Genomic DNA, 14,512 nt, shown 5'->3' with positions numbered 1-14,512 from the left:
AATTTATTATTTATTGATAAACGACAATCGTACAACTGTGACTGGTATTCTGTGAATATATTTTAGTTTAACTATTAAATAATTATCATGTTATCATACATAGAAAAGATATTAATACTTTAAGACTAATTGTTGAATTAAAAATAGCTGAAAGACCATAGAAACTTTTTCCCTCTATAGAAGTAAAGTAAATTTAAATTTCATTTTTATGACCTACATTTTGTAAAATTAATTTTTAAACATTCAGAAAAAATTTATGAAAAAAATGCTGAATTTTTTTAAAGTGGTAATACTTTATGGAAGTCATACTACCTATAATAGTCATAAATGAATAATTATTTTGTATCTGTAAAATAATAACACACAATATATCCAATAATTATAAATGTTTTTTTACTTATTATATGATGGCATAAAAATAATAAATTATTTTATTATTGTAGACTTGTCAGTTGTTTTCTGTAAAACTTATAAAGAGGTGACAAAATATTGGTAACATACTGGCTATAAGTTGGAGTATAATATACAACTCTACATGAAACGGAATAGTGGGAATCAGGTTTAAATCAAACTATTGTAATAATGTTGACACAAACCTTTTCTTATCGATACTAGTATAGCCATCAGTCTGTGATGGTGATGATATTGGATGTGTAAGAGACAACTGCTGTTGTAGCAAAATATGATTATGGTTATAACGACTGTCATTGTCATCTCCATCATCACCTAATTCAATATTCTCATTCTGCACATGGTTCCCATCCCAGAAAAAGTATTGACCATCATCATTGTAATCGTCATCATCTTCGCAAAAACTATCACTGGCATATGGGCACAAACTATTACTGCTTAAGCTACTCTGGCGACGACCTCTGTAACGATTGTTGTCATTGCAATCGTTGTAGTCAATCATCGAATTGACATCACTTAATGCAGCTAAATAATAAGCACATCAAATTAAAAAAATATTGTACAGTAATAATTATAATAGTAATAATTATTTACATTTATAAAATAAATATATATACAACATATGGAAATTAATTTAATTCACAGAAAATTGCAAACCTTCAGCGTCAGTTAGTCCAGTGTCATTTATGGTTGATAGGTTGTCATCGAGTTGTCGTGCTGTAGATACACAAGATAAATCACCAGTGGTAGTAGCATATGACATATCTATCTGTCGACTAGCAGGAGCAGCAGCTTCGTCTGTTGTGTACCCAGTGGTAGTGTATCCGTCACCGTCAGTCGTGTAATCATCACCATCTCCACCAGTAGTGTATTCCGTTTCTGCAGTCACGATGCTACTATTGGCTTCGTGGTCATTCATACCCACTACGAAACCAATACGTTGTGGTTGATGTTTGGTTTCTAGTAATGATGGTTCTAACGATTCATCGTCGCTCCATGATGATTCTACTGCCAAAGCCATACCTCGTTGTTTACGGCTGTGTGAAATATCATCAGTTGTAGCTGTTGTCGATCCTCTGACAACAGCTACCACATTGTTCTTATGCTCCTGTAATATTCGCCTCACTTCAGCTTGCTAAAATATTATTATTCACATTTTAATCACACAAACTATAAACATTCAATAAATAGAGAATGTTTTTCACCTGCCGCTTGACTTGTTCCGTTATTTGTCTTTCACGCTCCTCAAATAATGATGCTGATGAAACACTTGCCGCAACTGTCGTCGAATCTACAGTAGTCGGAACTGTTATTGCTGTTAGTTTCACATTATCCTTCTCGACTTGTTGACTATTTTTGTCATCTTTACCAGGTTTCTGATCCGTCGTCACAACTGTTGCAGTGCAAAGACGCAGTTGCTCTGACGAAGGCATGTGTTTGGCAACGTTATCATTAACTTTCCTATTAAAATAAATAACGTATATATATTATTTTATCATATAAAACAGATCATGAAAAATATAAGATATTAAAAAGGTATTTACACGAATAGAACTAGTGCTTCTAAAAATTATAGAGTTAGTTATGTGATAGCTGTTAATATAATCTTTTTTAAATTACTTTTTTATTACTGTTACACTATATTCTATGACGAACATATTCTTAAATATTATTCCGATAATTGATGTCAAATTTATTCAAATATAAAGAACCTTAACCTAATCCAGTGGATAAATAGTATGAAAACAAATATTAAACTATTTAACTTAGTAAGGCGCCATTATTTATTTCTGAAAATGTAAATGAGTACATACTCTTTGCCATCATTGTAGTCATCGCAGTGTTTGTTGACTTGTACTTCTTCTTCATTGAATAGTTCTCGCTGTTGACGAACGTTGCCACGATGATGGTCCAACAATAATATACGTCGTATCTCATCAGTAAAATCTGGGCCTACTACTCCACCACCTGTTCCTTGGTCTTTACTCGTAATTTGTCGTCGTTGCTGTTGTTGCTGATGCTTTTTCCACGGCGACGATGAGGGTGACTCATGCTTTTCAGTTGATACATTTGAGGAGGTGTTCATAATACCTATAACATCTGGTATATCACCAGATGGAGGTGTAGAATTTCCAGCTATTATTGGGTTGTTTTGCTGCTGCTGCCGGCGTCGACGACGGCGACTGGAGCTGCTACCAGCACCTGAGGTAGTGTTAGCAGGGCGCACATGACGACGGTTTAACGATTGTGTTCCTCCAATGCTGGTAGTAGCAGTATGGCCAATGATAGGCGGAGATCGCAGTGATGATGAAGACGCGGCGGTGTTGTCTCCAACAGACAGTGGTGAGCGGAAAGACGAGGATCGTCTTACAGGAGATGAATTAGCCGTCGTTGATGGAGACCACTGATGAAGCAGTAAATTCTGCTGTTGTCGATAACGATGGTGAACGGATGATATGGCCACCGACGAGGACCGCAGTGTCTAAACCTTCAGTATCCATTCTATCAATACCACCACCATCTTCTGTAGTCGTACAACCAAAACTGTCGTCCGACGACGAAGACGCAGTGGTCGTATTGTAATTGTTATTTGATGTAGTAGTGCCACCGGCATCGGTAGAACCAGATGATGACAATGACGATGGCGGAGATGACTCACTGACGAAACTTCCCACACTGATTGGTGAACGGAACGAAGATGATGACGGCCAGGCCGGAGAGACCACACCCGGACACCGAACATTATTAATATCTTGTTTGACTTCCTGCCGCTGCTTGGTCGTTGTTGGAGGCTGATTGTGCTGACGGCGTCGCCGTCGCCTTGGATCATCACGGTTTCGATGTCGACCAGCAACGGTGTCAGAAGAGCGTGGTGGATCTGGCAAAGGACGATTGGCATCAAATTTATTCGTTGATACAGATGTTGTATTCTTTAGAAGCAATACGTTTGGACGACGTATTTGTTGGGGTTGTAAATGATTTTGTAAAGTGGTGTTTAGAGTTGTACCACCAGTAGAATGGTTAGAAGACGTACACGTTGGTTTGGATTCGGTAGTAATTGGGGTATGTGGTGGCGATAGTTGCTGTGAATCATCACCAAAAATTCGAACGAGACCATGGGGAGGTATAGGCATTGAAGTAGACTGTTTACTGTTGTTCTGCTGCTGTTGTTTTTGTAGCGGGCGAGCGTATGTGGCTGCAGTTGAAGAGGTCGAATTGGATGTGCATAAGTTTTGTTGATATTGCTCTTGTTTACCATGAGACGAATGAGCACCTGTGTTTTCCAAGGCAAAAAAATAATTATTAACAATTTGTAATTATATTTATAAAAATCTTTGGTCTTAACGAATTAAGTGTGTCGAAATTTATTTGGATTTAAGTCATGGAAAAAGGTTGTAAACCGCTGTTTTAGATACTAAATAACAAAAATATAATAATATAAATTTTTTTATTACTTTTCATTTTTATATTATATTCTTAAAAATCGATAACTGTGTAATCGTAATCATTTTTTAAAATGTCTAATACGATTATTAATTATAGTATAATCAAGAAATCTTTAAGTATACTGGGTTACTTATTTTGAAACAATTTGAGACAATAGGACATAAATAAAAAAGATTTTTCATATTTTAGACCACTTCTAATGTAGTAAGATTATAATTAGGTTATAATTTACCTCGTGATCTTTGCTGGTTATCTGGATATCGATCGCATTCTTCACTGTATTTATGTTGAATTGGATATTGGGTCCGCCGTGTTGTAACCGGTGGTGGACTTCGTGGTGGTGGCGGTGGTGGTGTTTTTTGCAGTTCCAAACATTTTTGTCTCAAATCTTGTTGTACCATAGAGTTGTAGTGGGAGTGCTTCAAGTGAACGTTGACAAGTGGTACTACATTAAGCGGTGGTTGGTCACGCGCTAAGTGCTGAGGTTTCAAGCGGTGGGCGTTCTGTAACGGTTTAATGGGGGTAGGTTGTTTGTTCAGTTGATGTGATTGTTCTGACTCATATTGATAAGGAGAATTTTGACGAAGCTGTGCATTATGATAGCTGGAGAGTTTTCGTTGAACTGAGTTATGATCATCATCTCGTTCAAAACTCTCACGAACCAAATAAGTATTTCTTATTTTGTATTTGTTTATAATATTGGTATGTATATCGAATTTGTACTTCGAATGTTGTATAGTTTCCATTATATCGTGAACGTAATTAGTAACTTGTGTTTTACCTGGTATACCAGTGATGTCCATCTGTCTAGCTACGTTTACTGTATTACCCCAGATGTCAAATTGTGGACGTTTCCAAATTCCGTCATTACAGCCGATTAAACCAGCTACAGCGGGTCCAATATCTACTCCTGTAAAAATAATCGGATGATTATTCATAAATGATTCTATGCTATGATGCACTTAATACTGTAACTTGAAAGATAATTGTGTGTATGTATCTGATGTTGCATAACGAGTAAAATAAACGATGAAATATATATATAATGTTGGTAATTCTTTTATTATTAAACACTCATCATTTCGTAAAGTATTGACTTTTATTCAAAATATTTTGTTTCGTGCTTTTCTCAAAATGCACGAAATTATTATTTTTTTCACCCTTTTATTTAATAGTGAAACCACTATAAAATTTTGATTTTCAAATGGCAATCTATATTTAAAATGTAATAAATTAATAGAGCTATTTTTTTTTATGAATTTTAACGTTCAAATTATTATTTTTTGTTAAGTTTTAGAGAGATATAGCTTTTCAAAGTTTAGCGGTTTTTGGTTTTTATAATACTTCTTGTTTCATATATAATTAACTCGTTGTCGACCGTCGATGCAGTAATAACTTTGTACATGCAGTTATTAACGCTTCAATAACCAGTTGAACGATCACCTAAAAATCTTAAACCACCCGACTTTGAGCAGCTATAACTCACAGACGGTCTAATGAAAAATAATAAATTTAATGTTAAAATTCATAAAATTATTAGCCCCACTATTTAAAAAAATTTTACTATAGGTTGGTATTTGAAAATTAAAAATTGATAGTAATTTCACTTTTAAATATAAAAATGTTATATAGTTTTAGAAAAGCATGAAACTAAAAATGTTGTAAACAGTCAACACTTTTTTAAATAATGAGTGTTTAATGATAAAAGAATCACCTGTATTATATATACTTATGTATATATTTAACTATTTAATTATTTAATACTATTATACTAGTTTTTTTTTATGATTATTTATATTTAAAACTATGCATAATAACTAATAAGTGATGAGATTTTTGAAAATAACTAAAAATTACTATTTTAATTGACATAACTTATAAGGATAAGTACAATTATTGAAAACGGTGATGATTAAATTGCAATGGATTGATAATTAATATCATGTAAATATACATCTTACTAAGCAATAACACAAAGTGAGTGATGTTTTTAAACCAATATTACAAACTATAGAAAAGAGACATAAACTCACTAAATAAAAAAATTAATCAACAATTAGAAAATAATATATAAGATATTATTTAAGGTTCAAGTAATTCAATACTATGATCATTGAAAATTGGGTTGTGTTTTACCTAATAAGTTTATCAAGACCATAATTACCCAACATTTAAGACTACATACTGCAAATAAATATAATAATAAAATAATAAACCTTATTAGTTGATATTATATTATGTTGATAAATATTGGAGAACAAAATACAAACTTTAGAACTATTATCCATAAGTAAATATATTTAAAGTGTTTTAAAGTATCTTGAAAAAATTAATTAAATTAAAAAGATGAAAACTATTGAAATGGGAATAGTTATTTATGTCAATATGGAAAGCCACGGTATAAAATACTTAACAATATAACACATTTTAGATATTTAAGGGATACATATTTTTCCTTACTGTGATTGTATTAAGAATTATAAAATACGGTAGTATTAGGGTGAATAAAGCTTATCGGTGTAACTTTATTTAAATATGTTATAGATGCTTATATTATTTATTTATTATAATGCTTCTCACATTTCCTAGTATTTTTTATTTATTTTTAAAATAAATTTTGGTAATGAGTATTTATGGTAATGTAAACTAACCAACTCGAAGAACAAAGTGTGTAGATTGTGAGTTATGTGAGCTTCCAACAGGAGTTAACGTTGTTGTCTGAAGATGATGTAATATGCGGCGCATTTCCCGAATAAAATCGAAAGCAAATGTTATATTATTTGCTGATATGACATCATACAATTCGATTTTATTATCTAAACCAACATCAGCATTTTCTCTATTATCACATCCCTGTTTTATTTCATCCAGCTGCATCACTTGTCGACGTAATAGTCCGTTATGATGTTGTAAGCCAACAGCTGCCATGAATGTGTTAGTTCCCAACATTTTTATTTTTTCTATTATTCCTCGGTATTTTTGATTATCAAGAAGCTATTAATATAAAAACTAATTAATTTTTAACTTAAAAATTATTTATAGCTCATAACAATTACTCTATCAAATTCGCTGAATATGTTGTGAAGTAGTGCTAGCTGTTTATGACAGTGATGACCGCTGGTATCACCGTTTTCACTACTGTTGAAGGTGTTTGGCATTAATTGTTCTTGTTGTACAATCGTAGCAAACACAATAACTATGGCTCGATAGCTACATTGGTAGAGCGGCTGTGACAAGTTTGCAGAAACGTGTTCTTGAATTTGATGCTAATAAAATGACGAAAAAATAAATAATTTTACTCAAATGTCACTTTAAGTTTAAGTATTGAATTATTCGAGGAATAACATTAAGTTGGGCATACATACAGTGATTTTTATTGGTATTGGTCTATTTTCTTCAAAAACGTAGCTCTGTTGGCTCCGAGTTCCTTCGAATTCATCGTCAGCATCATTAGGATCATTAATGCATCTTTTTCGCAATAAATTTGTTACGTGATCCGGTATAATAGCATGCAAAGTACGACGATGTGCTTCGCGCAAAACATACAATCGTCTCACATCACGATCCACCTATAAAAAATAAATAAATGTCAACAACCTTAATTAATTAAATATTTAGGCAACTGATTAGTTTACGGTTTACGATTTTTAATCAAGTTTGTTAATATTAACCTTAACTCTGTGGTGTGCTCGTCGGTCTTGTAAACGATGTTTGTACACGAAACAGGCAAGTGTGGCCAAGGCGAATGCAATTGCGTACACCGTAGCCGTAGCAGTGTTTAAGCCAGCCACTTTCTGCTGTTCTATGTCTTGTAGTTTGAATCTATATAAACGGGGTTAATGAATAAATATTGTTAATAAAGATATACCAGCAGTAAGGAATAAACACAATGTATTATCGTGTACAATTGTAAAGTTCTGACACTTCGAATACTTGAAAATTCGAAATAGTTAATTATTAATGATCAGAAAATAAATAAAATATTTTTATTGTATGTTAATGGTACAATTAATTTTTGACAATTCAAACCAAATAACATTTACATGATAGGTATTCAATTATAATTATATTAAACGATAATGCTTACAATTGTTGGTTTTCCTGGTAGCCATCACTATGAATGAGGGCATTGATTATTCCATGATGGTCATTATTACTTTTGGTAACAGTGTTATTTGTTCGATGATCATGGGACACGATAGAATTACTAATGAATGATGGTGTCGGAGATGAAATCGAGGCAGCCATAAATACGTGTTTGTGCGTAAAGTGAACGAAAGCCACAGCAAATACGCAAGTCATGACAAACAATATTACGATTTTCATCCGCAGTGTAGGCAGCGAACCATAATATATGGGAAACGCAATAGCTATTGATACATATACTAAACAGCACGTGAGTACAGCATACTGAGGCCACATACACGTCAATGGACTTCGATATTGTTGTGTTGAGTTAATTAAAGGAGTATTGAATCCACCATTACCATTCAGAATAGTGTTGCGAGTATAAAGTTGATTGTAAACGGTGTTTGTTGAATTTAATTCAACTGGTTCACAAGTAAACTAAAAAAAACATTAAAAAATGAGCTTAAAATAAAAAAAATCATTAAAACAGAATTAGACATGACAATTCTAATGTTTTGTGTGCATACTGTACATGAAATGTAAGAGTATGTCCACAAAAATTGTATGCAATTAGGTTAAATGGTAATCGTAGTAACACTTACAGCGTTTAATAAAGCCAAAAGACAAATGAGTAATACAACGATAAGCTCGCAGCTGGCACATATCCAATAAAAGTAGGTGCGCCTCTCTTCATCTTGATATATCCTTTTCAATTGTCTATGTCGCCGGCGTAACAAACTGTTTTTGTAGTTATTATTAATGTTAATAGGTTGTGAATGTTGTAGCCGATTTTGCTGCTGTAACGGCGATGCTCTTGATGTTGTTGCCATTATGGCATTCTCGTTTCGAAAACCAAGTCTACTTTCAATATCACTGTCATCAGATGACATACATGAAGATGCGCCTTCATTATTTAAGCAACAGGTGAACCAGCTATAAAGTCTATAACAACGACACCATTTGAAAGAACACTTTCGCCAACCATCACTATTGTCTAAATGGTTACGAGTGGTCATCACGGACTTTGTCCTGCATTGAAATGGTTTTAATAGCCAGGCAAATAATGAAAATCGGCTAGGATGGCAAATAAAAAAACGTCTTAAGCATTTATCATCACCATTGCTGCTGCTACTAGCATCACTATCATTGTTATCACTATCATAGTGATGATAATATTCATCATCATCAGCAATAATGGCGGTGGCATAAGTAGTGCTGTAAAACCTGGGACGAGGAATCCAATCAATCAATAAAGCCATCACATAGATCAGTTCTCCCTATATGTACACACATAATAAATAAAAATAAAAATTGATCACACATTTATTAATTATAGTAACGTAACTTATATTATTTAAATTTAAATTAAAAAAACTTACAGCAGTTATAACGAACGGTGTAATAAATGTAATACCGAGTAACATAGTCCATGGCATAGTTGTTACGTTAACCACAAATAAGGTAATAATTACACATAGAAGCAATAGTTGTGATTTGGCCAACCGAAAAAGATCATCGTCGTCAGATTTACCTTTAATCTTCTCTTGATCATCTTTATTACAAACTACAAATACGTCATCTTCCCATCGGCCGTAACGCTGCTAAAAATAATAGGTACACGTGTATGTGATTATAATAAAATAAAATAAAAAGGTATAAAGGTGGGCAAGTGGGTACCATACTGATGTACATTTTAAGTATCGAAAGATTCACTTATGTGATTTTGTATAACATTAAAACTTAAAATACATGAAATATCATAAAATTTTCATGAATTTCTAATTACAAAATAACTTTGTAGATTATAAAGATTTTAACAAATTTTATCAAAATTCTAACTTTAAACACATAAGAAATATCGTGAATATAAATAGTCGATATTTTTAATTGGTAAATTAAAATCTTACAAGGAACCACCTGTTAATTTTTCAAGCATTTACCTTGTGTTAATTTTTTTACTAACATTTATAGAAAAAAAAACTGAAAAATTAAATATTTTAAATGTCTAAATATCTAAATAATAGTCGAAATATTTTGAAAATCAGGTAAGTTATGTGTAAAATACGCTTACATAAATATTCTTTGAAAATTTCCAGTATCTGAAGTTATTCGTCTTTAAATTACATCAAAAAACTAAATCAATTTTGTTAATAACGGATTTTTTTGTAAAGTTTCACGTATATTTTCACGATTATTTTGAAAACAACTAAGAATTTTTAATTTTGACTTTTCGTAGTACAAACTAGATACAATTTGCTATCAAAAATCATGCTCAATGTTGGAAATCAAAGCATTTTATTAGCTACTTATCTAGTACACTCAAAAAAAAAAATAAAACCTATTGTAAAATCAATACATACATCGCTCCACCGAGAATCTAATAATATATAATTTACACTAAAATGGGGTTAGCTGTAGACTGTGTGAACGATATATTCGTTGTATCCAACAAATGCATACCTATACAACGTTTCCTAACCCACTATTACTCTATACTAAATATATTAAATGATAAGTACCGTTGATGAATTGGTAGCGGGTGTAATATTTAAATTTGTAGAAGCAGCTTGTTGAGACTCTTGTTCAAAATATCTACTCCGCCTATGACGATTTCTTTTCATTACCGAGGCTACAGGGACCATAGCAGCTACTGTCACCGGCATGTCTGCAACCGCTGTTGTCGAAATAGTTGGTAATTGTTCTGACTCCATCTCTGTTTCAGGCCTTGATCCGGCGACAGCACATTTTTGTCGCATTTCCTCTCTAAGTAGTTGTTGCTCCACTGATTGGAGAATTAATGGCACAATTACCTCACTACTGATATCATATATGCTATAATTGTCCATCGACTTATCATTTTTTTCTGGATGAGGATACTGAAAAAAATAATTATTAACAGTTAAATTTGTCACGAAAACTATAGTGTTGAGATAATGTATAGCTTACTGTAGCTTTGGGTTTGACAAAATATGTATCGATTCGGTTATGGCGGAGAAAATGATTCCTTTCTTCTTCATGACTACGTTCAAACGAGTAGTCATTTAAGTTGCCTTTGGAATCTGTTTGATTGTTGATTGTGTCGTTACGTAGACTGACTCCCGGTGGCAAATGATTTACTCGATTAACTGCAGTATTAACAACTCCTTTCTTAGTAACTTGATTGACCGTGGCGCGACTTACATGCACCAATCCGGGACGACCACTGTTCTCAATATATGACGCTACATGTACATCACGGCCCCATGCACTATATTGCCAACGGCTACCAGAGTTAGTATCTCCAGTGAAACCGAGTACACCACACGCTACTCGGCCTGAATGAACGCCCACTCGGACATTAAGATTGATTTTGGGTGTGTTGTGGCACCGACTTACATCGCGAACCACAGTACTATTTTATAGAATTAAGATATTACTATTACAAAAAAGCATTTTTGTAAACAATATATACTAGAAAAAATATGCAGTTGGTATTATGTGTGGATAAACGATAAATGTATATGGAGAATTAATAATTGGCTTAAAATCGACAAGTCCGAACAACTTAATTTATTCATCGAATAATAGTGTAATAATAATAATAATAATAATAATATTAATGAATCTTTCAATGGAATAATATAATAATTAGCAAAGCGTAAAAACTATAGTAGCGTGTTATATTTCTGTTAGATATATGAATAAAGTATTTTATTATAATTTGCTATACTTCGCATTTATACCATATAAATAGATTTTAATATAAGAGTCAATTTAATACTTTAATATGAAATTAATTGAATCTAACTAACTTTTTTTCTAAAAAAATTAATGTTTAACTGAAAGTAAGATAATTCTATATCAGAAATACTAAAGATAGCATAGTAGTTATATTAACTGGATAGCAAAAGAAATAAGGATCGTATTAAATTAGTTATGTACTTACTTAACAGCTTCGATTAGATCTAATCCCATTTGGATGGCATTTCTGGCATGTCCATTGTCATTCATCAACCAACTAGCGTTCTTGTGTTCGTCGTCGTCATAACCATAACTTTCTTCATCAGGTAATCCGGAAATGAAATACATACGGTGGCCGAGTAGTCGTATTGGGAGGCAACGATTGCGATATGCCAATTTACGAAATAGATTTGCCAGAAGTTGATCAATAAGTGTAATCAGTTGGGTGGACATTTGGGAGCCAGAATTATTATGACTCATAATTAGGGGTGCATTGTCCCAGAATCCAGTGACATTGGCAAACACAACACTAACATTTTCATATTCTTTTAAATACATTTTCGGAATATTATTAGTATTGAGTAGTATTTCTTGCTGATGACTCTGTAATTGAGCATTGTCTTGGTGGTTATTGTCATTAGAACTGCAAATTGAGTTAATGGAACGTGCAGCATCAGCAACTATGTCGTGTTTCATTTCCAAAAATACACGCCTGGGTAGCAAGGATGTTAGAAGTTGATTCTGTTTATCAAATAAGTCATATTTATCTATTAATATGATTTAGTATTTATTCAGTATTATTTATTTATTTATTTAGTATTTTTTTAGTATTTAGTATTTATTTATACTAAGTAACTACAAGTAGTATTATAAACAGTTTTTAGTATTCCAACAATTTAAAAACCAAAATTGAGACAGCTTTCCGGCCAGAATCGAAAGATAATTTTTTTATTTAATGTAATTTAAAATATTTATAGTTTATACTTAATGGTAAAGTACTAGTTTATTAAAACATTGTCACAATTTTACTTTCTAAAAATGGAAAGTATGAAGTATTTTATTGCTAATTGTTGCCTTAATACAAATTGAAATTCAAAAATCTATTAATAACAATCATAATCTAGAATAAATAATAAATGTTAAAATATTTTTATAGAATTAATATCTATCGTCATAGTATTTTGATGTTTTTCATCGCATTTATCCAGCTGGTGTAATATTGTAAGACTTAGGGTTTTAATGTATTTTAGTTAGTTTCAAGTAGAAACAATATCATTTTGAATAACTTTTCAGGACAAACTCACGCTTTATAGAATAGTCAAATTTAATATTGCTATGTCTATCCTATTTTCGTAAAATAATATTAAAATAAATCTTTAATTCGATAATTTTATGATACGAATATTTTTCTGTAAGTTTATGAATTAAAAATGTATTTACTCCAATACCCTTAAAACAAATATAATATTTTCACTTTATAGTTTCTAATAGAATAAATTGTTTTTTTTTTAAAATGAGTCAAATCGTTAAATTTTAAAATCAGTTATAACTATAAGACTGGGCGTTAACTAATACTACTGGTACTTGTATATTAATATTATTAACATAAACTCACCAGTTTGTCAGCCTGCCGGCGCAATGCTAATTGAAAATATTTGTGTTTCCCATCAAATCTGCTGTTGCCCTCATGACTTCTAATTTCAGTACGGTCTTGGATTATTGATTGACGCAATAGCCATCCAGCCAGGTTGACACATGCCAGAACTACTACGTTAGCTATAAGCTATTTTTTTTGTAAATAAAAAAGTTATTAAAATCAACGCAATATAAATTTAAAAAGAATATTCTTTGAATTATAAGAACCTGTTGAATGGCCGCCATAGATGAATTATTGACTAGGCGCTTGTGTTGTTGATAAGCGATATACATATTAAGGGTTGTGTGTCCGATGGAAGTTACGATAGCAAACAGAAAAACAGCAATTGAAATATGGCGGTCTTCCTTGAAGGTATCTTCTATATTTTTTTTATTATCATTATGTTCGTTAATACTTTCCCTATGTTCTTTATTTAAAAATCCGTCTATACTCGTTGAAAAAACCAGACAGTACGTGACAAATATGAAAAATGACATTTGCCATAAGCCTTCGTAAAGTGCTAATTGATTTTCATAAAAACTTTCTGAATTATAATAATTATGTTGTAGTGACAACTGTTTTTGTCCTTCGATAGAGTTTTCTTTCGGAACTTCAGTCATTTTATTCATATTTTTATCCCCGAAGACTTCAGCAAGTGGTACAGACGGCAACATTGCAGTAATAAATAGTACGATTAACATGTAGCAACACCACCGTTGACGTTTTTGCCACTGATACCAAACATAACCAATGATGGCTGCGCAAAAAGCTTGCCCAACAAAATACCACATCGGTTGTAGATGACATAACCATTTAAATATACTGCTGTTATCGATTCCTCTTAACCATATCCATCCACTACCAAATTTCATATCATATTTGTAATATACTGCGGCCATAGCAGCTGAATACATTGTATGCAATAGTAAAGCCCATACAATCGGTGATGTTGGTAACGCCGATCGGTTTTTATTATTCCGTTGATGTTGTGATTGTTGAGACTTACGTCGTCGTTGTCGTAATGGTTGTTTTTCCCAGTCATCTGGTGACTGATAACGGTTGTGCAATTCAAATAGAACAGATGGCGTCTGTTGTGGACGCTGCATTGCGTCTCCGCCGTACCAGAGGAGGTTGAGTCTATGTTCTTGTTGCCGCTGTTGCTTGATCTCG

General features: G+C 32.4%; 1 protein-coding gene across 1 annotated transcript in view; it reads right to left on the bottom strand.

Moving 5' to 3' along the window:
* The window catches only part of LOC113559605, a 30,731-nt gene that overhangs the window by 2,776 nt on the left and 13,443 nt on the right, over positions 1 to 14,512 (bottom strand). The window contains 18 exon segments of the mRNA XM_026965347.2: positions 597 to 936; positions 1,069 to 1,546; positions 1,617 to 1,872; positions 2,226 to 2,884; positions 2,886 to 3,685; positions 4,091 to 4,768; positions 6,510 to 6,852; positions 6,915 to 7,124; positions 7,224 to 7,427; positions 7,530 to 7,680; positions 7,946 to 8,424; positions 8,589 to 9,263; positions 9,366 to 9,587; positions 10,506 to 10,862; positions 10,933 to 11,377; positions 11,912 to 12,447; positions 13,322 to 13,489; positions 13,570 to 14,511. Coding sequence (XP_026821148.2) covers positions 597 to 936; positions 1,069 to 1,546; positions 1,617 to 1,872; positions 2,226 to 2,884; positions 2,886 to 3,685; positions 4,091 to 4,768; positions 6,510 to 6,852; positions 6,915 to 7,124; positions 7,224 to 7,427; positions 7,530 to 7,680; positions 7,946 to 8,424; positions 8,589 to 9,263; positions 9,366 to 9,587; positions 10,506 to 10,862; positions 10,933 to 11,377; positions 11,912 to 12,447; positions 13,322 to 13,489; positions 13,570 to 14,511 — 7,943 coding nt within the window.

Source organism: Rhopalosiphum maidis, chromosome 3 (genome assembly GCF_003676215.2).
Source record: "Rhopalosiphum maidis isolate BTI-1 chromosome 3, ASM367621v3, whole genome shotgun sequence".
Classification (NCBI taxonomy): domain Eukaryota; kingdom Metazoa; phylum Arthropoda; class Insecta; order Hemiptera; family Aphididae; genus Rhopalosiphum; species Rhopalosiphum maidis.
Note: the sequence above shows the minus strand (reverse complement) of the source record. Positions and strands in the feature narration are given on the sequence as shown.